Source organism: Nasonia vitripennis, assembly GCF_009193385.2.
Source record: "Nasonia vitripennis strain AsymCx chromosome 1 unlocalized genomic scaffold, Nvit_psr_1.1 chr1_random0007, whole genome shotgun sequence".
Classification (NCBI taxonomy): domain Eukaryota; kingdom Metazoa; phylum Arthropoda; class Insecta; order Hymenoptera; family Pteromalidae; genus Nasonia; species Nasonia vitripennis.
Window position 1 is genome coordinate 328,653 of NW_022279594.1, and position 21,479 is coordinate 350,131.

At 38.4% G+C, this 21,479-nt stretch overlaps 4 protein-coding genes across 7 annotated transcripts in view; 2 read left to right on the plus strand and 2 right to left on the minus strand.

Moving 5' to 3' along the window:
* LOC116417724 overlaps positions 1-21,479 on the plus strand; it is a 346,232-nt gene that overhangs the window by 295,875 nt on the left and 28,878 nt on the right. The gene's annotated exons all lie outside the window — the stretch shown is intronic.
* The window catches only part of LOC107981912 (carcinine transporter), a 535,006-nt gene that overhangs the window by 287,796 nt on the left and 225,731 nt on the right, over positions 1-21,479 (minus strand). The gene's annotated exons all lie outside the window — the stretch shown is intronic.
* LOC116417725 lies at positions 8,241-9,159 on the minus strand. The gene is made up of 2 exons (XM_031932440.1): positions 8,679-9,159; positions 8,241-8,593 (listed from the first exon to the last, which is right to left on the minus strand). Exon 2 carries the CDS (start codon positions 8,590-8,592, stop codon positions 8,287-8,289), a length of 306 nt encoding a protein of 101 aa, XP_031788300.1. The 5' UTR covers position 8,593; positions 8,679-9,159; the 3' UTR covers positions 8,241-8,286.
* LOC116417722 lies at positions 12,389-13,978 on the plus strand. The gene is made up of 2 exons (XM_031932419.1): positions 12,389-13,637; positions 13,719-13,978. Exons 1-2 carry the CDS (start codon positions 13,228-13,230, stop codon positions 13,951-13,953), a joined length of 645 nt encoding a protein of 214 aa, XP_031788279.1. The 5' UTR covers positions 12,389-13,227; the 3' UTR covers positions 13,954-13,978.

Below are 21,479 nucleotides of genomic sequence, written 5' to 3' on the forward strand. Positions count from 1 at the left end.
TTATACAAAAACAATCTACCGGTTCCACCCGTAAGAGATCGCATTAAGTTAATTCGCGAATATCATGAAGCGTCCATCGGCGGCCACCGAGGTAGAACAAAAACTTTCAGTAGAATAGCTGCCGATTTTTATTGGAAAAACATGAGAGACGACGTAAATCAGTTTGTTGCTCGATGCTCAACCTGCATAGGTAATAAATTGATTCCTGTTAAAACGCGTCAACCGCTGCTAATCAGTAACACGCCGAGTTTGCCATTTGCTTAGATAGCAATGGACTTCTATGGGCCGCTGGAAACAACAGAGCGCGGCAACAAATATATTCTATCAATTCAAGACATGCTATCGAAGTATATTATTCTAGTCCCTACTAAGCACGGGAATGCAAAAGAGGTCGCCCGCGCTTTGACAGAAAGAGTAATCTGCGTATTCGGGCCGCCGGCAGCGATCCTGACGGACCAGGGAACGCACTTCCAAAAAAAAGTACTAGCAACCCTTGCAAAAATTTTTGGAATAGACAAATTCAGTACGACGACCTATCATCCCCAATCCAATGGATCGATTGAAAGGATGCATCACACATTAGCTGCATATCTTCGTAAAAATGTGAAAATCGCGTCCGAGTGAGATGAAAGGACGGCAACATGTCAGCATGCCTATAACACCACCGAGCACGAGAGCACGCGGTACACACCGCACGAAATTGTGTTCGGTGTAAAACCGCGTACACCGTCTAGTTTTTCCCTCGGTAGCGACAACATCTCATATAATGACTATATTAAAAATATGGTAGCAAATTTAACCGATCTACAAACAGCCGCGGCGTTGAACTTAGTACAATCTAAATATCGTTCCAAATTTTATTATGATCGAAAGTTAAACACGAAACATTTTCGCGAGGGTGAGGCAGTATTTCTGTTAAATGAACCTAAGAAAGGCAAGTTAGCACAGAGTACCGAGGCCCTTTTGAAATTATAAGCATTAATAGAAAAGCTAATAATATCACGATACAGCATGACAGAAGAACCAAAACAGTGCACGCTAATAAATTGAAAAGGCCATGTGAAATTGCGAAACTGGCTGCCGAATCATCCGGCGACCCCGAAGAATAAGCGTTTTTTTACTGTTCTTTTTGCACGGCACCGGACGTGCCGCGCAAAAGAGGAACAAAAAAAAAGGGTAAATTACTAACATTTGAACAATCGTGACGCGTGTCGTATTCCACCGGAGAGCTGAGCATTCTCAATTAGCTAAATTGTAAACAAGGTTGTGTAATAAATTTTCAGATGTATCTACACAGCAGTAGCGCTAGAAGAGAAGACAGTGTCCGAAAGTTCCATAAGAGCGATCCATGTTCTAGATCAAAATTTAGGCTTAATTACAGAAAAAATCGCGCTATTAGCTACATCGAGTACTGATTGGAAAATTATACAATAAATTGACTTAACACCGTATTTTAGAGCAAGCGCAGAACTACCTAGTCGCATAGCCAAATTCGGTAGGGCATGTGGGTGGAGATGCACAAATGAAAATTTATTTGAGGAAGCAACAGCAGCGGCACGTCAGGCCGAAAGAGTATTAGATCTACTCCTCGGCAGCCACTGACATCTTAGGCAATAATACGGCAAACTTTGACAAAGAGATTAGCAATCAAAGCGCAATTTCAAGAACTAAAGATGGCCTTATTCAATTCAGGCAAGAAACCGAAACGCTAACGGATGCCATTCTTTTTACCGCCAAGGGCCTGATTCACCCGCGAATAATACCTGCGGAAGTAGATAGGCTATAGGCATACCAGAACATAGGCATACTAAAACAGCCCCTTTCCTCTCAGAGTGTTTTGGTACCCGATGAAAGAGGAGGGATCCCCTCCCTCTCCAAGATACTAAAACACCCTTTCTCCTCTCAGAGTGTTTTAGTACCCGATGAGAGAGTGGGGATAATTTTTCCTCTCTCTCTCTCTCTCTCTCTCTATTATGTTTTGGAATGCCTATAACGTTCTCTACTTTTTTTTTTAATTTTTTTTTATTTTTTTTTTATTTTACTTTACAGTTTATGCTGATAGAACAATTTCATGAGTTTGACGTTGTGCAATGCACAGGTCGTCTTATAGCTTGGTTTATGATTTGTGCATACTGTGACGCACTTAAAAGATGATTTTGACGGATAGCCATACTGTTCAATATTGTGAACAGGAAATTTGAATCCTTGAAGCCATTTCTGTTTTAATGCACCCATGACAACAATTTTTGATGCATCATGTAAAGCGTCACGAAGCAAGTTTCCAATTTGAGAGTAGTCATGTCCATCCGTTTTCCACCTGATGCCATGATAATTATGTTTGAGCCATTTGTTTTCCCTTTGCATTTTGTCTGAGAGTTTTTTCCATGAGAAGGGATTTTTGAATGTTAGAACAATAGGATCTGCACTATTTTCCTTGAGAGATATGATTGCTAATTCCTTTAGAATATAATCTTCTTCGGTTTGCTTGAAACCAGTCATGTCTACTGCATACTCCATTTTCCGATGCAGCTTAGACGAGCTTCTTGACATCTCCACTAATAGGATTGTACTGAACGATGCGATCGTGTAAGATCAGACAGTATGCTGAAGTGTTAGCAGGAAAATCTTTTATAGCCTCAAACTCCAGACGTACATCGACAGGAGCGCTCTTGATAGATTCGTTTTGTCGTGAACAGTCAATAACTACGAGTGGTGCAAAGTTGAGAAACGAAGACTTTGTCAGCAGCGGTTGCGGATCTCTTCCATAATAGGATTTTTGAAAATTAGCGTACATATCATAGAGAATGGCAAACTGATTTTTAGCTATGTCGAGATTCATATTGTTGTATGGATAATATTGTGAATTCAAGAAAAGTTTCACATTACTCAACTCACAATGGTCAAATCGACTGGCGTTTGCAGTTCTCATTGATTTTCTCTTTGTTTGCAGTCCAGGAATCACAAAACGAGGTTTTTCCAATTGATTTGATGTTATCACTGTCCAGACGTGTTTAGTAGTGCTTGGGAGAAGAGGATATTCAAATAACTCCCAAGAACGGAAACACATGGATAGGATTATCTTTACCAATGAAATTCAATAGCTGGATTTTTTATTTATCAGATGCAACAACATATGGCATCAACCACTCTATCTTTGATACTTTTACTTCGTAATCTTCATAAGTAGTTACACCAGATGCTACAGCGCCTTCCTGGATTATTACATTCAAGTCGCTTCTCGATCTTGTGAGAATGAGCTCATGCTTCATATTAACTATTATCTTTTTATAGTCTTCTGCAAAACCCAAGATCATACTCAGTGGAATCGCAACGTTAAAATTTTCTTTGTCATCTACGACCGATTTTATATCGTCTTGAATACCAAGCCAGCCCGCATTCTCCAGCATATCATTCTGATTTATGTTAAATGAAATCAATCCTTTCATAACACTGCTCAGACCAACATTTTTACTTTTATCTATCTCCACAGCATTAATCTCATAACGAATTTCATCAAACAGATGACAAATGCCATTGTTAACAAATTTAGTTTTAGCAAGTGCTGCTGATCTACCTTTTACTTGCAATTTTCCACATATATGGATAGAGCTGCGAGATGGTAAGAGACATAGATCTTGATGTTGGATAGAAATACGAATTTCATCGCTGTTGTCGAAGCTTAATGATGAGTATGGTTGATGTGCGTGTACTTCGTAATGAGCAATAGACTCATCGAATACGACACCTGATCGAATGCTTAGAATTTCGTCCATTTTTCTGGAAGCAGTAAAGAATTATACACGTGAATTTTTTCCACGAACTTTTAGTCCTAGACTTTTCAGAAACTGAATGCTCTTGCGTGTTAACGGTTTGAGTTTCTTCGGTCGACTGATGGCTGGTTGCCATGATGACTGATTTATATATGATCCAGAATTGTAAACGATGCCCATTATACAGATTTGATGTGAAGTCTAATAGTGATTTCCTCTCCTCGAAAATTTACCAAATTTCCATCCTGATCGACAATTTGAATTTGTAGATGATCTATGCACTTGACACTGACCGGTAGATATATGACGTGTGACGGAACTTCTATGATTTTATATCCCGGAGGCACTCTGGGAAAGAACTCATGGATTGTATGAACTTTCTTATTATTGATATAAGCACCTCCAGTAATATTGCACTCAACTGTGAGTGCATTGATTCTCAATATTTTCACTGGTAAATCAGAGCTGTGTTGAATGTTCTCTTCGAGAGTGCGAGGAGCAAAGCCAAGGAGACTGCATATGGAATCGTGAGGTGTGAGATCTATCGAATGACTGCAGAGAATTTTACTTCTAAGAGTATTATTGTTAGCTTTCAAAGAGAATTCGATTCCTTTGGATTTCAAAGTTGTTTGTAAAAATTGATTAATAGCATCAATCTCATAACTGCCAGTAGGAATATTAATAATAATATCTCCGTTTAAATGCAGTTTATTATTTAAATAGTCAACATTGGGAATAGAGTTAAATGATAAAAGTTCAACTAAACCCAAGAGAAAATTTTTATGCTTCGGTAGTTCAATCGAAGGAAAATATTGCGCTTCTAAGACAGATGAATTTCCTGAGAGACTCAGAGTGAAGCTATCTTCCCTGACTGATCGGAAGATAATGATTCCATTCGTCAGTGAGCACCTCTTTTATAGTCTCCCAGCTAAGAAAAAAAGACAAAGATGGCCACATATAAAAGAGTCAAAATTTTGATATCTTTTATAGTTCTTTCACGTTAAAATACAACATGAGATCTTTAGGAGGTTTAAGATCGCCAAAACTATCAAAATAAATCACTTCAGGACCACGTTTGCGATAGCAAACCCAGTAGGTGCCTCTATTTTGAAAGTCGTCCAAGTTTACCACTACTGACTCGAAAGTCGAAAAGTTTAAATCGAAGTTTTTTTTTCTACTGACTTGATGACCACTGCCGATATGAGGTTTCATAAATAATCCCATTCCAGTTTTATAGGGCTTAAGATGAAGACCTCTGCCTAAAGCAATAGATTCCATGGTCTTATTATGCCTCTTACTTTCTTCATGATTTTTCTGCGCAGCTTTAGCATCATTAACTGCTTTAGCTATTCCAGCAGCACCTCCTGCTAGAGCACCGATGGCACTTAGTCCTGCGAACAATGGAATGAGAAATGGAAGAACTCCACCAATTTTTGATGGAAGCGGCATAACACGTGGAATGATAACTTTTTTCTTTCCACCTACACTTTTAACAGCTTGACGTGCACCCTTCAAGGCTGATTGAATAACCTTGCGAGAATGTTTATTTGCTGTCATTGATTTTTAGCTACAGTCACTAACTTATTAAATTTCAATCCCATTCCGGTTTTTCCTTTTAATTTCATAGCATTGCTAACAGCAAAAGCAAAAGCTTTTTCACCAAGACTAGCATCCTTGGCTCTGACACGTTGCATAGCTTCCTCAGCAAGCTTCTTGTCTGCAGCTTTACGATCTCCGTTTTTATCGGAGTAAACAATGTCATGTTTTTTACACGCCTGATCAAGCGGATTAATGCCAGGATCTCCTCCTTTCATTCGCTTTTTCAATTTGGTTCCGGGACCGCAGTATTGATATCCAGGAAGATGCATTTCAACAGGTAAGTTATTGATAACTTTATCAAGCAATCCATAGCATTTCGGCTATTTCTGAGATTTATGTATGATCATCTCTCTTCGAGCGTTGATTCACAACTGACGTTCATGGTATAAAAAGGGCGTTTATATTTCAAGAGCTCAATGTTATATCTGACTCTGTTGAGTTAACATGGATTTTACCGAGCAGAACGTCAAACTCCCCGTGACAAATTTCGATTTTGGAAAAGAGAAAAGAAAAAAGCGTCATGGGGAATTACTACCAGATAGTATACGAGCAGTATTCTGTGGGCCATCGAACTGTGGAAAAACAAATAGTTTATTGGCTTTAATAACACATCCCAATGGTCTTAGGTTTGAAAATTTGTATGTATACTCTAAATCCTTGAATCAGCCAAAGTATCAATTTCTCAAAAATGTCCTGGATCCGATTGAACAAGTATCATATCTTCCGTTCAGTGAGCATGAATCTGTAGTATCCCCGGATGAAGCCCATCCAAATTCAATTATGATTTTTGATGATGTGGCATGTGAGAAGCAGGATAACGTCAGAGCATTCTTCTGTATGGGGAGACATAAAAGTGTAGATAGTTTCTATCTATGTCAATCTTATGCTCATATAGGAAAACATTTGATTAGGGATAATGTCAATTTGTTAGTAATTTATCGACAAGATGATGTAAATCTTAAACATATCTATGAAGATTATGTGAACAGCAATTTAACATTTAATGAATTTCGAAATCTTTGTTCTGAATGTTGGAAGAATGATAGATATGGATTCATTGTCATTGACAAAGATAGATCGATGAATGAGGGTAGATACAGAAAAGGATTTGACTGTTTTGCAATAAAAAAGGAATTATGAGTCTCAAACTTGCAGTTCAGTTGTAGACATCACCACGTCAGCATGTCAGACTTCAAGAAAGAGAAGAATGTTCTTAGTGAGCTCTTGCGAGCTCGTGAGGCTATTAAAAAAAATACACTTTATTAATACAGGAGAAAGATGATTTTGAAAAAGTCATCGGTGATACTCTAAAACCAATCATCTCACCACTTGAGAAACTTGTTGAGATGAAAAGTGAAAGCACACTGCAGCAACCATTTAATCATTTTTTGGATAAAAACAGCGGCAGTAAGAAAATGAAAAAACGAATGAAAATCGATGGATCAAGTTTGCTCAACGATCAAAATAAGAACAATAAATCAAGTTTATTGGATTATACTGTTTATGATGATGATGATGATGATGATGATGATGATGATGATGATGATGATGATGATGATGATGATGATGATGATGATGATGATGATGATGATGATGATGATGATGATGTTTATGATACAATAACCAATTCTACATTTAGATCCGCGAGTGGACAAAATGAATCAGCTGAAGACTTTTTATCATTGCTAGATAAAAGCCGTAGAACGATTGATAATATATACGGAGTGCGAAAGGTTGATGAAGTGTATATGATTGGTGATTCAGAAATTGAATTTGATGATAAATATGTCAAAGTCAGAAATGAAAGTTATCCTAAAACGAGTGGACTGATGGAATTGCTATTTAAAAAATATCCGGATGATCTTCTTCTGAGCTCGTCAGATCGTCCAAGTTATCGCAAGATTCTGGAAGCAACAAATGCTCATCGGAAAAAATTCAGCAAAGATGAATCTATACGAATGTCGAGAAGTAATAAATATAAGAATATTTTAGCACCAATGTTCCGCAGCACTCCACGTAAAAAGAACAGTAGCAGCGGAGGAGGTCTCATACCTAAATATAAAATAGCTAAGAAAAATTCTTCCATTGATCTCGTCTACTGGGATGATCCAAACGAGCTTACTGAGAGACTTCGATTATTGATTGCCGAACGATCAGCTGGAAATAATAATCACGTCAATGAAATCCAGTCGATTATTGAGGAATTACGTGAAGCTGGGCATATATATTCATACGCAACTTTCTTCTTTGCATCAGTACTACCATGAGTCTCGATGTGTTTGGAAGAAAACTTGAGGGCTCGCAAGTGAGTCGTGGTCCTCCAAACATCGGACAGCAGGAATCGAGCCTGAAAATGTTACACTGGCAAATGAGCGAGAAGTCAAGAGACGTTTTCCAAATGAAAAGTCGCCAGTGAAAAAACCGAAATTTAAAGTAGGAGATAAAGTACGAATAAGTAGGATAAAAAATGTTTTTGAAAAAGGTTACACACCAAACTGGTCTACTGAAATTTTTACAATAACGCGAGTTGTCAAAACTAATCCGACAACATACCACCTCAAAGATTATAAGAATAAAACCGTCTCAGGTGGCTTTTATGAAACAGAAATTCATAAAACTATGTATCCTGAAATTTATCTAGTAGAAAAAGTATTAAGAAAAAGTGGTAAACGTGTATATGTTAAATGGCTAGGATTTAGTGACGAGCATAATAGTTGGATAAATAAAAATGAGATTCTTTAATGTAACTATATTAACAATTTATGTTCTTTTTTTTATGGATAAAAGGGTCAGATTGTAGTAAATAAAAAAAGCAGATGTATTATGTTTATCATATTAAATTTATTCATGTATTATTATTATGTGCAAGTTAATAAAAAATATATCTTTGTAAAATCAATTTGTGATTTATTCATTCTTATTGAGTACTAGAATCGAACTTAAAAGAAGATCCACCCAGATATTTTAAAAATAAACAAAGTTTATTTGCACTATTGCAGAGTGAATTGAAAAACGCTTCATCTTTCAGAATAGCCGATGAAATCTTCTCTGGCAAGAAAACTTGAAAGCTGTCATCAAGTTCAGCAACAATCTTCGTACCGAACCTTGTCTTGACCTCTTTCAGTGCTATCACCATATACTGATGATCCTTTTCCATGTCTGTTGCTCTTTTCTTTGGCAAGAACTCTCGCTCAGCAATCTTGTTGAGTGCAGATAGATCCATTCTGAAAAAAGCAAAAATAAAAATTTATGTTAGAGAAAATTGTATTAAAGACAAGTAATGAGGGAGAACTATGAAATATAACTTACTTATTATGAAGTTAGGTGAGCCTTGGTCTCTTTGTAGAAAGTTCGTTGTTCGCTTCGATTTCTCGAATGTGCTCCTCGTTGTTGTCCGTGCGTTCATATAGCCCATTTCCCACCACAATTCCTGCCCTTTCCATTGCCTCTAGTAAGAGATCCCTTCTCTCTTCTGATTCTAATCTTATCTTATCTAATGATGGATTCCATTCGTGCATAAACTCCTCAGGCACATCGTATTCAATCCTGATTTGTTCACCTTCATCCCCCCTCCCACTTTCTCCCTCCCTTTTTTCTTCTGCTTCATTGCCATTAGCTGCATTGTATCCCCTCTCCTCCGCTTCCCCCTCTACATGCATTGCAGCTTGCGCCATCTGTTCTTCCATAATTCTGTAATGACCCCAGGGCAAAGTATCTGTACTATGAGGTAATAAGTATCTTTTATCATTGTGAGGACTTAGAGCAATTTTTTCTTGTTTTTCAGTATGGACTATGTGTAATTTTGAACGAAGATTGCACTGCTCACGTTTTATAATAACATGATCTTGAAGACATTTTCGATAATCTTCGAATGTGATTGATTTCTTTACTACATTGGATTTTATCCCTTTGGCTTTTTTCACTGTCTCAGCTCCATCAATCAAAATACTATACATTTTGCTTCTTAAACCTACGAACTCTGTCATAATCTTGCCACAGCATTCGTCTTTCATCAATCCAGGAACTTTTTTATTAACACGCGGAATTTCAAACTGATTATTCTCATCATAATCAGAAGTATCAAACTTGTGTATATCTTCTTTCATTATTTGATACATATCAATGTCCGCAACTTCGTATATTAAACTATCTGTATCTGTATAAAGAAGTTTACATTTTTCTCCTACTCGTTGTTTCATATATGAATAATGAAAATCATATACTAATGTTTTTGACAAATCGAGAATACAGGGACCAACATAAATTGGTTTCTTGATTGTTATACTTGTCTTCTTTAGCTGAATAGCAACTAAATTTTCATCAAAGATTGCACAACTATGAAAATTTGGTTGAGCTATACGTGCTTCTGCTCCATATCGACCTGTAAATTTATTCACTAAACGCACATCAACGCGAGATCGCTCTCTCTCGATACACTTTCCATAGATAGCATTAATTAATAATTTATAAAACAGTTTTTCAAATTCATTCTTGGACTGCTTTCTTTTCTCTGTATTTAGTTCGACATATGGTTTGAGCCAGGCCTTCTGCTCAAAATTCTATGCACCTTTTTCAGTCGAAGTCCATTATCTAACGTCTGTTTCAGTGCTCGATAATGAATTACATACCTTGTCTTATCATTCAAAGTAGTTAGAAGTTTCTTCTGTTTAGAGCCAGGTGGTGTACGATGCTCTGCGCAAAAAGGGAGATCTCGATGATCATCGTGTACTTCTTCAGGATACTCTAAGTCAACTTCAGCAAAATAGCCTATGTCAGAATCTGGTGGTGTATTGAAAAAACATGTATTTGTCTCATATTCTATCCATTTAAATTTTCCAACTGGCAAAGGTTGTACCATTGCCCATCCATAAAGATTATTTATATCAAAATATAAGAGAGTATTTGTTTTCTGCTCCTTATCATATGAAGGTCCCATATATGGATTGTTTGCCTTGGCATACCGATTACAACATTGACTTATTCCACCTCGAATCCCTGCTTCAATAAACATCAGCATGTCAATATCTGTAAGAAGCTCCAATTCCACCTTTGTCATTTTAAGAGCTGCTGAAAATGTTAGTCCAGGAGTCGTGTAAAAATGTGCAGGGCATAAATCATATACTCTAAGAGATGTCTCCCGAAAACTTTCAAAAACATCAGCCAATAATAAAACATCCGTTTTCAAGTATAGATCAGAATATTCGCCTAAAGTTTTTATATTAAACATATTCCAGACTTGAACAGCATGATTGTAATCTTTCTTAGTAATATGTGAATCTGTTAATTTGTTGTAAAATTCATTTTTTTCTGGCAGTTTTGATGTCATTAGTTTATCTAATTCATTAACAAAATCATATGGAAATATGCCTTTGCGTCTAAGAAGATTGATTTTTCCATCCGTGAAGCCATCAGATCGAAACTCATTTACTGCTATCGGCACGTTCTCTAGATATGATGCAAGTTTCTCCAATGATGATGGTAAAAAACGCCATGAATCTATAAATCTAAAACTGATGTCCAATTCATCAATGTACTTTGTAAATGAAATATATTTTTCCTTATTATGAGGTATCAGAGAAACTCGTCCTTTCATCAATGTAGAAGTAGCGATTTCATTCAAAATGAAGTGTGTGTCATAATTGAGGTTATGAAAAATAACTGGCACAAATCTCGAATTCTTATAATTCAAATTACATGAATTATGAGCTGCACCTCTGAAACTGAAGAAAAAAATTAGGCTAAAAAATTTAGTAAATTAAATTTTTCAAAGTAATTAAAGTGACAACATACCGTCCCGTAAGATGACAATGATCTCGTACTGCAAGTTCATCACCATGGATTGGTGTTCGACATATATGACATATCGTTGCCCTTCGAAAAGATAATTCTTCCAAGTCTGTAAGTTTTAATGGTTTATGATTTTTGTAGAGTAGATCAATCTGCTCCCCGATTGATTTCAGCTCTTGAACAAACCATTCTGCAGGTGTCTTTTCATCTCTATTTTCTTGTCTGTATGATTTATAGCTAGATAATCCATCATCATAGCTACATTTTATATAGTAGCCTATGTTGTACGCTTCATGCAGTTGAAAAGCATTTTCATTTCCAATATGCTTTAACATACATTCAAAATCTGCATAAATAACAAAAGTCACTTTTTCACTCTTACTATAATCTTCAAATTTAAGAATGTTATTCTTAGAGTCAGGCAGATTTATCCGGCAACTATTCAAATTTTTACAGTTATTTTCGTGAGATTCCAATATTTCTTCATTGTAAAATACTTGTAAACACCTCTCACAATGGTGAGATTTTATATGAGATTTAGATAATTGATAACACAAAAGCCGGGACATATTTTTAATCCAAACATAGTGGTATTTAGGTAAGCTTCCATCATCATCACGATTATTTTCTTCATATTCGTTTATGTAAAAATCTTGAATCAAGAGCAAATTTACATGTTGATCCTTCTTCTCAGATGTAACATGACAAGGTGATACTTCGAATTTTGTACCATATTGCTTCAGCATGTATACATTTACTGAAATATCATTAAGTTTTTCAAATTTTACAATATTTTTTAGCTTTACTGGAAATTCTATATCACTAAAGTTTAACTTGTCTTCATGCACACGATATTTAGGAACTCGATGGGCGTTACTGACACTAGGATATATTGTTGAAAGTATAGCATACTTGAAACATTGATTGTCATAATTTCGAACATTGACGCACGCTTTTTTGCGTTCTATATACTTTGGAAGAGGAATGTAAGAAGACCCTTTAATTGGAGAATATTTTTTCATGTTTATACACAAACTTATGATACTTTTAAGAGTCCAGCCTGAGTCCTTTTCTTGAAATTCTTCTAACTGTGCAAGAATAGGCTCTTTGATATTGTCTTTAAACCATTCCTCTAAATTCGTTGATAAATATATCGTCGCACTTTCACTAGTAAAATATTTAATGTCCGTTGTTTCCTCTCCACTTATCTGCATAGAAATTCGACGATGAAGTCAGAATTAACTTTCACTGCATTATACTCATCTAAGCAGCTCTTTACCTTATCATTAAAGAGCTTTTGTGCATCGTTTAAAAAACTTAGAATATCAACATGTTTTATATTCACTACCACACCACTTCTAATTCTATTCTGAAAAGCTGACTGCACATCTCGCCACTCTACTCTAGCTTCAGTTTCTTCCTCCGCTTGTAAACTACCTCCACACCGAAGGTGTTGTTCGAATTCAACTTGTATGCACGACAAATGTGTTAAACAAGTTTGACACTTTTGTTTTTCTCCTCGCGTTAAATTCGCTTTATCAATTTTATCGTTAAATTCCTTTATCGTAGAATTACACACGTCCAGCCAATGATAAATATCTTCATCGCTCATATCATTTTTACTTTGTATGGTGTCACGAAGTAAGCCAACAAGACGTTCAAAAAAAATCCATCGAATTCATCTTTACTTTTTACTGAAATATGACTAGAATATTATTCGTGAACTTGCACAAAACTATCACTTTACATCAAGGAAACGCAACTGACGAACTGTGATCGTTCAAGCAAGATGCTCCCGCTCTTAAATAGGGAGGGAAGGTATTCTCGCAAAGGATCAATGGTACAGTTGAAGAGCTAGTAGATACGATTAAGAGAAAGATTTTCTCGGGAAAGACCAATGGTGTGGACGAAGAGCTCATAGATAAGATAAGAACGAAGATTTTCTTGAGAGGGGATGCATTTTCTTTCTTTTCATCCAATCCAAAATCCTAGATAAGCCAGAAGCGGAGTTATGTATTATAAAAACAGAGAGTAAGAGTCTAGCTCAGATCATTTCTTACTGAATAGCAAGATGACTAGCGTGATTGATAGAAGTTCAAGTGAATATAATGTATTGTTTAGAAATACAATATTGCAATGTCAAGAAGAAGAAAAAGTTTATCTCTGTGACATTCAAGGTTTTCAAAGAATTGCTGTCGATACTTTTATTTTCAAGGAAATCAGTTTTCTCAATCTGAGTAAAACTGCTTTACCGACTGCGTATCTCTTTAAACCTCCATTACCATGGGATGAACTAACAGAGGAAGAAAAATGTATGACTCACTGGATTGAAAAGAGCCATCACGGCATAGAATGGGATTCTGGAGATATTCCATATCACCGTCTTCATAAAATTTTAGAAATATGTACGCAAGGAGTCACAAAATTATTCGTCAAAGGAAAGCAGAAAGCAGAATGGATAAAAAATTTATTGCCCGATTTGTAAGTTGCAAATATAATAAATTTATTTAAACTTTCACATTAAAAAAAATCCCTCACACATTCTTCTATTTATTTTTTCAGATCAATCACAAACGTCGAAAATTTTGGCTGTCCATCGTTTGAAAAAATAATATATGATAAGCAGTTCGTCTGCTTTAATCACGATCTCTGCATTAGAAGAGTGCCTATGTGTGCTGTTCGAAACGTTATTGCAATACGAACCTGGCTACTCGATTATTTAGATGATCGATTTAGTTTAGATACGGTGGATAATCAAAATTCAAAATGTATTTGCTTATACTGGAAATCAGCTTAACTAAATAAAAAATGATTTTAATAAATGAATGTTTTATGTTTTATTCCCTTATCAACCTTATATATATATTCGGCAACGTACGTTGTTGCCACCTACTCGCACGCCGCTGTCAAGACGTGACAATGTGTCAGATGACATAGGTAAATCCGTGCCCGCGTGAGTCGGCTGAGCCATGCCTTCAGCAGGAAACACAAAATATTAGTGGAAAATTATGTTTATTTATTTTTATTTTTTTACATTTATCATATCAAAAATTTATTACAAAAAATTTATTGAAAAATATCATTCAGATTTTTCGCATATTTGCTTTCTTATCGAACACGATAAGCGGATCGTTGAGCATTTCGTCTTGCAATATACGCGGTCGTGCTCGTTGCTGTAGTGCCATTTGCTGTTCTTGTTGATGCTGAAGTGGCATCGGTTGATCTGCTTGATGCTGAAGTGGCATCGGCTGATCTGCATGATAGAGAGGCTGTGGTGATGGCTGCTGTCGCGGAGATGGTGGTGGTAAATCAGTCTTTTTTAAAGACAACGAAAGTTTTCTCCGTTCCTTCTTTTCTGCTGCAATAACAAACCAAAAAAAAACAAAACTTAATGTATATATTATCATAAAAAATGAAATGAAATGAATGAAAAAAAAATTATTTTACCTGATTTTTCGCTCTCTTGAGATGATGTGAATTTCATCCTTTTACCACCTATACCATTGATTGCTTCATCTGCAATTAAAGAAAAAATATGTATTATTATTTTTTGAAAAAGTTAAAATTTTTTTTTATAACTAACCATCAGATTTCCTCTTTCTTGAACTTTTGTCAGAGCCACATCCCGACCTGGATCCCGAGCTGGTGCTCGAGCCAGAACTCGAGCTTGAGCCTGAACTCGAGCTTGAGCCTGAACTCGAGTTTGAGCCTGAACTCGAGCTTGAGCCTGTACTCGAGCTTGAGCCTGAACGCGAGCTTCATCTCGCCCTTGAAGATTGTGATAGCCTAATCCCCTTGGATGCTATTACGGATCGTAGAGGAGGCTGTAAATGCTCAACAGCGCAAACAGATGTATTCAACGCTTGGCAATCAGCCCTCGTGCTTGCCGTACTTGTGTGGTGATCGCTCGGTACAGAAGCGCGGTCGTTTCTCGAAGATGAGCGATGGCGCTCGTTTCTCGAAGATGTCCGATGGCGATCGCTTTTTTTTGATGACGAGTGATGGCGATCGCTTTTTGATGACGAGTGATTGCGATCGCTTTTCGAAGACGAGCGATTGCGATCGCTTGATGAGGACGAACGTTCGGTTTTCGCAGACGTAGAAGGGCGATCACTTTTGGCTGCCGGCGGAGAGCGAGGGTCCCTGAGTGGCTTCCTAGCTAGTGCTGTGGCTGCGACTTTGGCTGCGGATGCGGCTTCTGTTGCTTTGGCTTCTGCTGCTTTGACTTCTGCTGTGGTTGCGGCTTCTGATGCTTTGGCTTCTGCTGTGGCTTTGGCTGCGACTGCTGCTTTGGCTTCTGCTGCGGCTTTGGCTTCTGTGCGGCTTTGGCTGCGACTGCTGCTTTCGCTTCTGCTGAGGTTCTGGCTGCGGTTGCGGCTTTGGCTTCTGCTGTGGTTCTGGCTTTGGCTTTGGCTTTCGCTATGGCTGCGGCTTTGGCTGCGGCTTTGGCTGCGGTTGTGGCTTTTGCTGCGGCTTTGGCTGCGGATGCGACTTCTGCTGCGACCGCTGCTTGTTGCTGCGAGTTTTGCTCCTGTGGAAGCTGCTGCTGATGGTGCATCTCTGATAAGGATGATATACTTTTAAACATCTGCTGCATCACACCAATCGACGGAAGTTGCTGCTGTTGTTGCGACTCTGGTGAGGTGAGCGCACCCTCATTCAGCTGCTTCATCGCAGCAGTTAACTCGGCTGGTAGAGCTGAAGAATATAACTAAAATAATTAAATTTAAAAAAATGTTACAAATAAAATCTAAACTAATGTAAAAAAAATAACACTTACACTTTCTCAAAATGGAATCATCGTTAATTCCATTCGATGTCCAGGACATCAACTGCCACGCCACATTAAAGAGATGGACAATTGTTCTATAGCTGTTGACCTTCTCAAAAACTGCCTTCATGCTGTCGTTGATTCCTTCCATCTTCTCACACTTTGAATTGAAGAATGAACTTGAAAACGAAGAGTGAACTGACTGACGAAGCATGCACCAGGTCCTTAAATAGGGTGGACAGCGAAGCTTCCCTTTCCACTTCAATTACCAAAAGTCCTTCGATTTGCGAAAAATTTCTACTTTCTTCTCATAGAACCTCCCTTAGACACTTCCCACCGGAATTTTCAAAATCTCCTCCCTCTCAGCAAAATTTGACTATCCCTCAATCACTCGAGTATACACCTACACTTTCTTGGAGAGAGAGAGAGAGAGAGCGAGAGAGAGAGAGAGAGAGAGATAGAGAGAGAGAGAGAGAGAGAGAGAGAAAGAGAGAGAGCGATCATTGTTGACTGTCCATATCTTAAATTTTCATGCGAGAGTATTCAGCACGTATCCGACTTATCTGTGTGAAAATTCAAAATCCTAGTTCTTGAAATGCACACATGCACATATTAACTTGGCGGATAATCTATCTGCTAATCTGCAAGCTATCAGCCAGATGTGTATACTTGCGCATAGGCTAGCAAGCGGTCAGGAAAATATGTATGCCTGAGCGAGAAGAGGACGGGTCAGATGTGTATACGCACGTGCAGGTAAGCATGCGGAAATATGTATACCTGCGCGCGTGTCGGGCAAGAAGTCCGACAGATTCCCGTATGAGATCTAGTGCTATGAAAAAGATTATTTCCGTATGTAAGCACTCGGTCGAGGAAATGTGTATACCTGCGCGTTTGCCGCACAGATACCCCTGTGAGATCTATTGAGCGTAAGATTATCTCTTTAAGAATCGACAGTAATTTCAAGTGTGTGTGAAAATTATCTCTGCTCGTGACAATCTAACGTGGAAACAGCTTTGAGGGTTCATCACTTCACGAGAGCGAGCAGATGTGCTTATTATTCTTGTTATTATCTTTCAGTTTAAACTGTGAGAAAGCGGGATGTATTTTTCTCCGATAAATTTATTAGCTTTGACTGCTATCTTATAAGGATGCATTTACACACTTTCCACCACCTTCGCTTTTCACACGTTTCTCGAAAATCAGAGAAGGAGGAGCTTTTCCAAGCAAATGTAGGCGCTTCCCTCTCTTTTGGGAGGGCTGCAATCTTTCCCTGAGAGGAGAGAGGGTGTTCTAGTATCTTGGAGAGAGAGAGGGGATCTCTCCTCTTTCATCGGGTACCAAAACACTCTGAGAGGAGAGGGGGTGTTTTAGTATGCCTATGTTCTGGTATGCCTATAGCCTATCTACTTGCGGAGACCATTGCACGCGCAGCTACAACGGTTGCTAACACGGTAACAGATGCTCGATTCCCAATCTCGGCCGAAGGTTTATAAACCATTCCAATAATGAAAATTTCAAAATTAACAGTCGTATTTTCGAATGGCTCCTTAATTTAACACATAGCAATCCTGTTATTAAGTATAGAAAATTGAACTTGTTCAAGGCATCACCGTTACCGGCAGTCCAGCATGTTTTTAGCATACCGAATCTGGCCGCTTATATCTGGCCCGAGTTTGTTTATTTCGCGGTAAGCGAGTCGAACCGGACGTACATGCCGCTCCTGCCGGAGGAAGAGGGACTTCGAAAATTAGGTGAACTAAGGATCGTTGTAGATCCGGAACCAGTTCGCGAGATACGCGAAAACACTGCTTGCAAAATAAAAATCGCCGCCGGCAAAAAGATCGCCAACCCCGAAATATGCGATATACACATCAGACAGCTTAGAGACACATTCTGGCTACGGCTACATAAAGCCAACGCTTGGATCTTCTCAACTAGGACCCCAGAGTCGATCTTCGTGCAATGTTTGCAAGCGGAACATATCACCGATAAAAATCAACGGATACTCGAACTCCGCCCCGGGTGCTTCACTTATACCGCCAACGCGCGCCTGACAGTTTCACGTTTCATCACCTTGTTCTTAAACGATTCTCATTTTGAAATAGTATAGTTCAACGTATCGAAAATTCTAGCGGTGCTGAATGTATCAGCTCATGCCGAAGCCGAGTTAGAAAAAGCGATTGCAACCGAGGCGGACAGTCGAGTCAAAGACTTGCGCGGGGTAAATCTAGAAAGCCTGAAAGCGGGAGCCAGGCTTCACGAAATAGCTAATAAAGCTCTCGAAATCGCTCAGCGCAAATCAACGAATTTTGAATTACGAAATCTAGGTAATTATACCTCTATTTTCGGATTTTCTTTAACATCTGTCTTAATAGTAATTAGTGGAATAATCATTGGAGGATGTATAATTTATCGCCGACGCGCGAACAATCCTCTTGCTCGCTTAATCAAGCAACAAGAAAATTTGATCGCTCTAGAGCAAACGCGAACATTTTTACGCGAGAGAAGAGCTCAGTCTTCTGAAAATATAGCTGAATAAGAAGCATCTTATTTTCACTTTCTCTTTTCTTCCTAAGTAAGTTCTAGTAAAGCGTAGAGTTAAGAAAGGCGGTATTCGGGCGCGTAAAATAGAATACCACCTTGCCGCGCGGCATAACACAACATCTCGTCACGTTATCGCTGCTCGCACACCTAGCGGCTACCGGGGAAGGAGTAACATGACGTCCCTTCCCATGAATACGCACCGGGCTCGGCACCTAGTTGTAGCACCGCTAATAGTTATTAAGAATATACGCAATAATGTCAAAAAAAGCAAAATGGAAAGCCAAGCTGGGAAAAAAAAGGGGCACAAGGTCATGCGAGTCCTCGCGATCCTAATCCTAAGTTAGACTTAAGGTTTATAGTCGCGCAAGATAAACGGCGGACTGGAAAATAAACGTAATGTTCCCTTATATTATAACCGCATATTATAATCGCAATTTCAATTACAGCTCCTGGCAAAACCAGGCCATGAAAAAAACATAATAGATAAGCAACAATTCTTGTACGATAAAGTAAAGCTTCAAGGTCGATGTACTGTATTTTGTAGCTCTTACACTATAATTACCATATATAATCTCTTATAGAATAAATCAACGAGGCTAATATTTTGTACTTCTATTCGTATAATCTTGGAAAATAAGTTTCACACTATTTTGTACTTTTGTTGTATAAGTTATAGAAAATAAGATTCATGTAAAAAAGGGGAGATCTAAACACTTTTATACGCGGCAGAGGGCGCATTTAGCTACACAATCGGGACAACAACACAAACACTCACGCACACCAAAGCAAAGATATTAGAATTTAATAGAAATCCAATGCACTTCCTCTCACGTTCAACAAGCGCTGGCATCCCTATTAATTGTAGAATTTGTATTTTGTTTAACAAAAAAAAAAAAAATCATTTCAGAATTGTAAAGTAAAATCGAACATTTACGCAACATTTAGCCCTTCGGTCCACCGCTCGCTATCATCGAAATTATAATCTTTCAATTAAAGCTCATTTAAGCCTGTTTTTTTTCGGCTACGGGGACGCTCGCTAGCACGGCCCGGACGTGTCACGGATGCGAGCTTATCGCTACCCGATGACAGTTTGCGCCGCTCATGACGCAGGCATCGCCACGACGCAGGAGCGGGCAGACAACCGGTGGCAGTCGAGCGGAGAAGAGCTCCCCCGAAGAATACGAATAAAGTTCCAATTAACCACACTGAACAGCCTAGCTCCTCCAGGCGTGACCAACCCACAACTCTGTTACAGTAAGGAAGTGCGCAAGCCGAGGACGGCTCGCCTCAAAGGGTGGTGGTGTCACAGACGCACACGTCTGCAACGCGATCAGCGAGACGAGTCAGCGATAAAAGTCCGCCAAGCCGTACTACGATGCATAGCGTCCGAATGCATTATAAACGTTAGCTTAGTGATTAGAGCACAGTCCTCTGGCTCTTGGGTCCGCAAGTTCAAGTCCCGTCGTCTACTTTTTAACCTTTTGACAGAGATTAGAGGAAAGATTGCCGACGAGCATGGGCGAAAGCGTGCCGTGCGATATGCAGTCGTAAGCTAGCGCCGCCCTGCGGTTTTCGCTCCGAACTATACGCATCTAGAAGCAGCCAAGGAGAAGTAGGGGCGGCCGTACGCAACTAGCTTCCCCACCAGCAGCAGCGGCGAAGAGGGAAGTAGAGAGTACACAATCACATCGCGGCGCGGCAGAGCATAGAGGAGAAATAACATAAGCGGCGGTAACTGTCAAGGATTCGGGCTTACGCGGTGAATATGATTCATAAACAATGATATATTTATAAACAATCACCGATAAACTCTATTACAGACTAAACTCTAAGCCCTTAATGTCAGTGGCCATGATCGTCTTTATGAAATCAACCCTCATAATTAAAAACTTTAATTTTTTAGACGGATTATGGTTAAACCGACACAAACACGTTAAGCTTAAGCTTAAACAAAGCTAAATTAAACTAACAAGCCACCCCAGCCTCCCGATAAACATATGCTACTTTCAGTTTTTCTCCATCAACGATGATTGTGGCGGCGCGGTCTACGTTGTTGCTTGGTATTCGTATGCACTCGGGTTCGAGTCCGAGCCTCAGCAAATCTTTTTTTTTTCTACTTGCTGATAAAATATACAGTATACAATAATAACGCAATATGCCATTCTGATTCTGCAATTATATTTCAATTTAGGTAAGTATACGGTGGGCCTGCAATAAATATAGGTATAATTTACTTCTTAATCGTTTATGAAAAAAAAAGTATACAATGAAACTTCTTGAATTTTAGGAATACAAATTAATAATTTTTTTTTTAATATCAATGTAATTAATAAAACGTTATCGTACTAATAAGATAATTTTAATTTATTTAAAATTGTATTTTTTCTTTACATAAAAAACTATAAATAATGGTAGTTATACATTGCAGGTCCCCTCTGTACCGTATACATAGCTAAATTGAAATGTAATTGCAGAAGTAGAATGGAATATTGCGTTATTATTGTATACTATATATTTTATCAGCAAGTAGAAAAAAAAAATTTGCTGAGACTTGGACTCGAACCCGAGTGCATAAGAATACCAAGCAACAACGTAGACCGCGCCGCCACGATCGTCGTTCGCATATGAAAACTGAAAGTAGCATATGTTTATCGGGAGGCTGGGGCGGCTTATTAGTTTAATTTAGCTTTGCTTAAGCTTAAGCTTAACTTGTTTGTGTCGGTTTAACCATAATCCCTCTAAAAAATTAAAGTTTTCAAAATTTTTAGATTCTAATTTTTTTACACTTATGTTGTTGTTTAAACATTCTTTTTAGTCCAATAATATGCCCGAATAGTTATTTGGTGTTGGTTGAAACTACCGCGAGGTGTGGATGCGCAAATTCGACAGTCGCTGTTTGTCACTTTTCCTCCGCCGCGTCAGGCGCGGTGCACCTAAGAATATATAGCGCCTCTCCCTTCTCCTCCACTGCCGCTGGATGCGTATACTTCCCCTACGCTCTTTTTCTA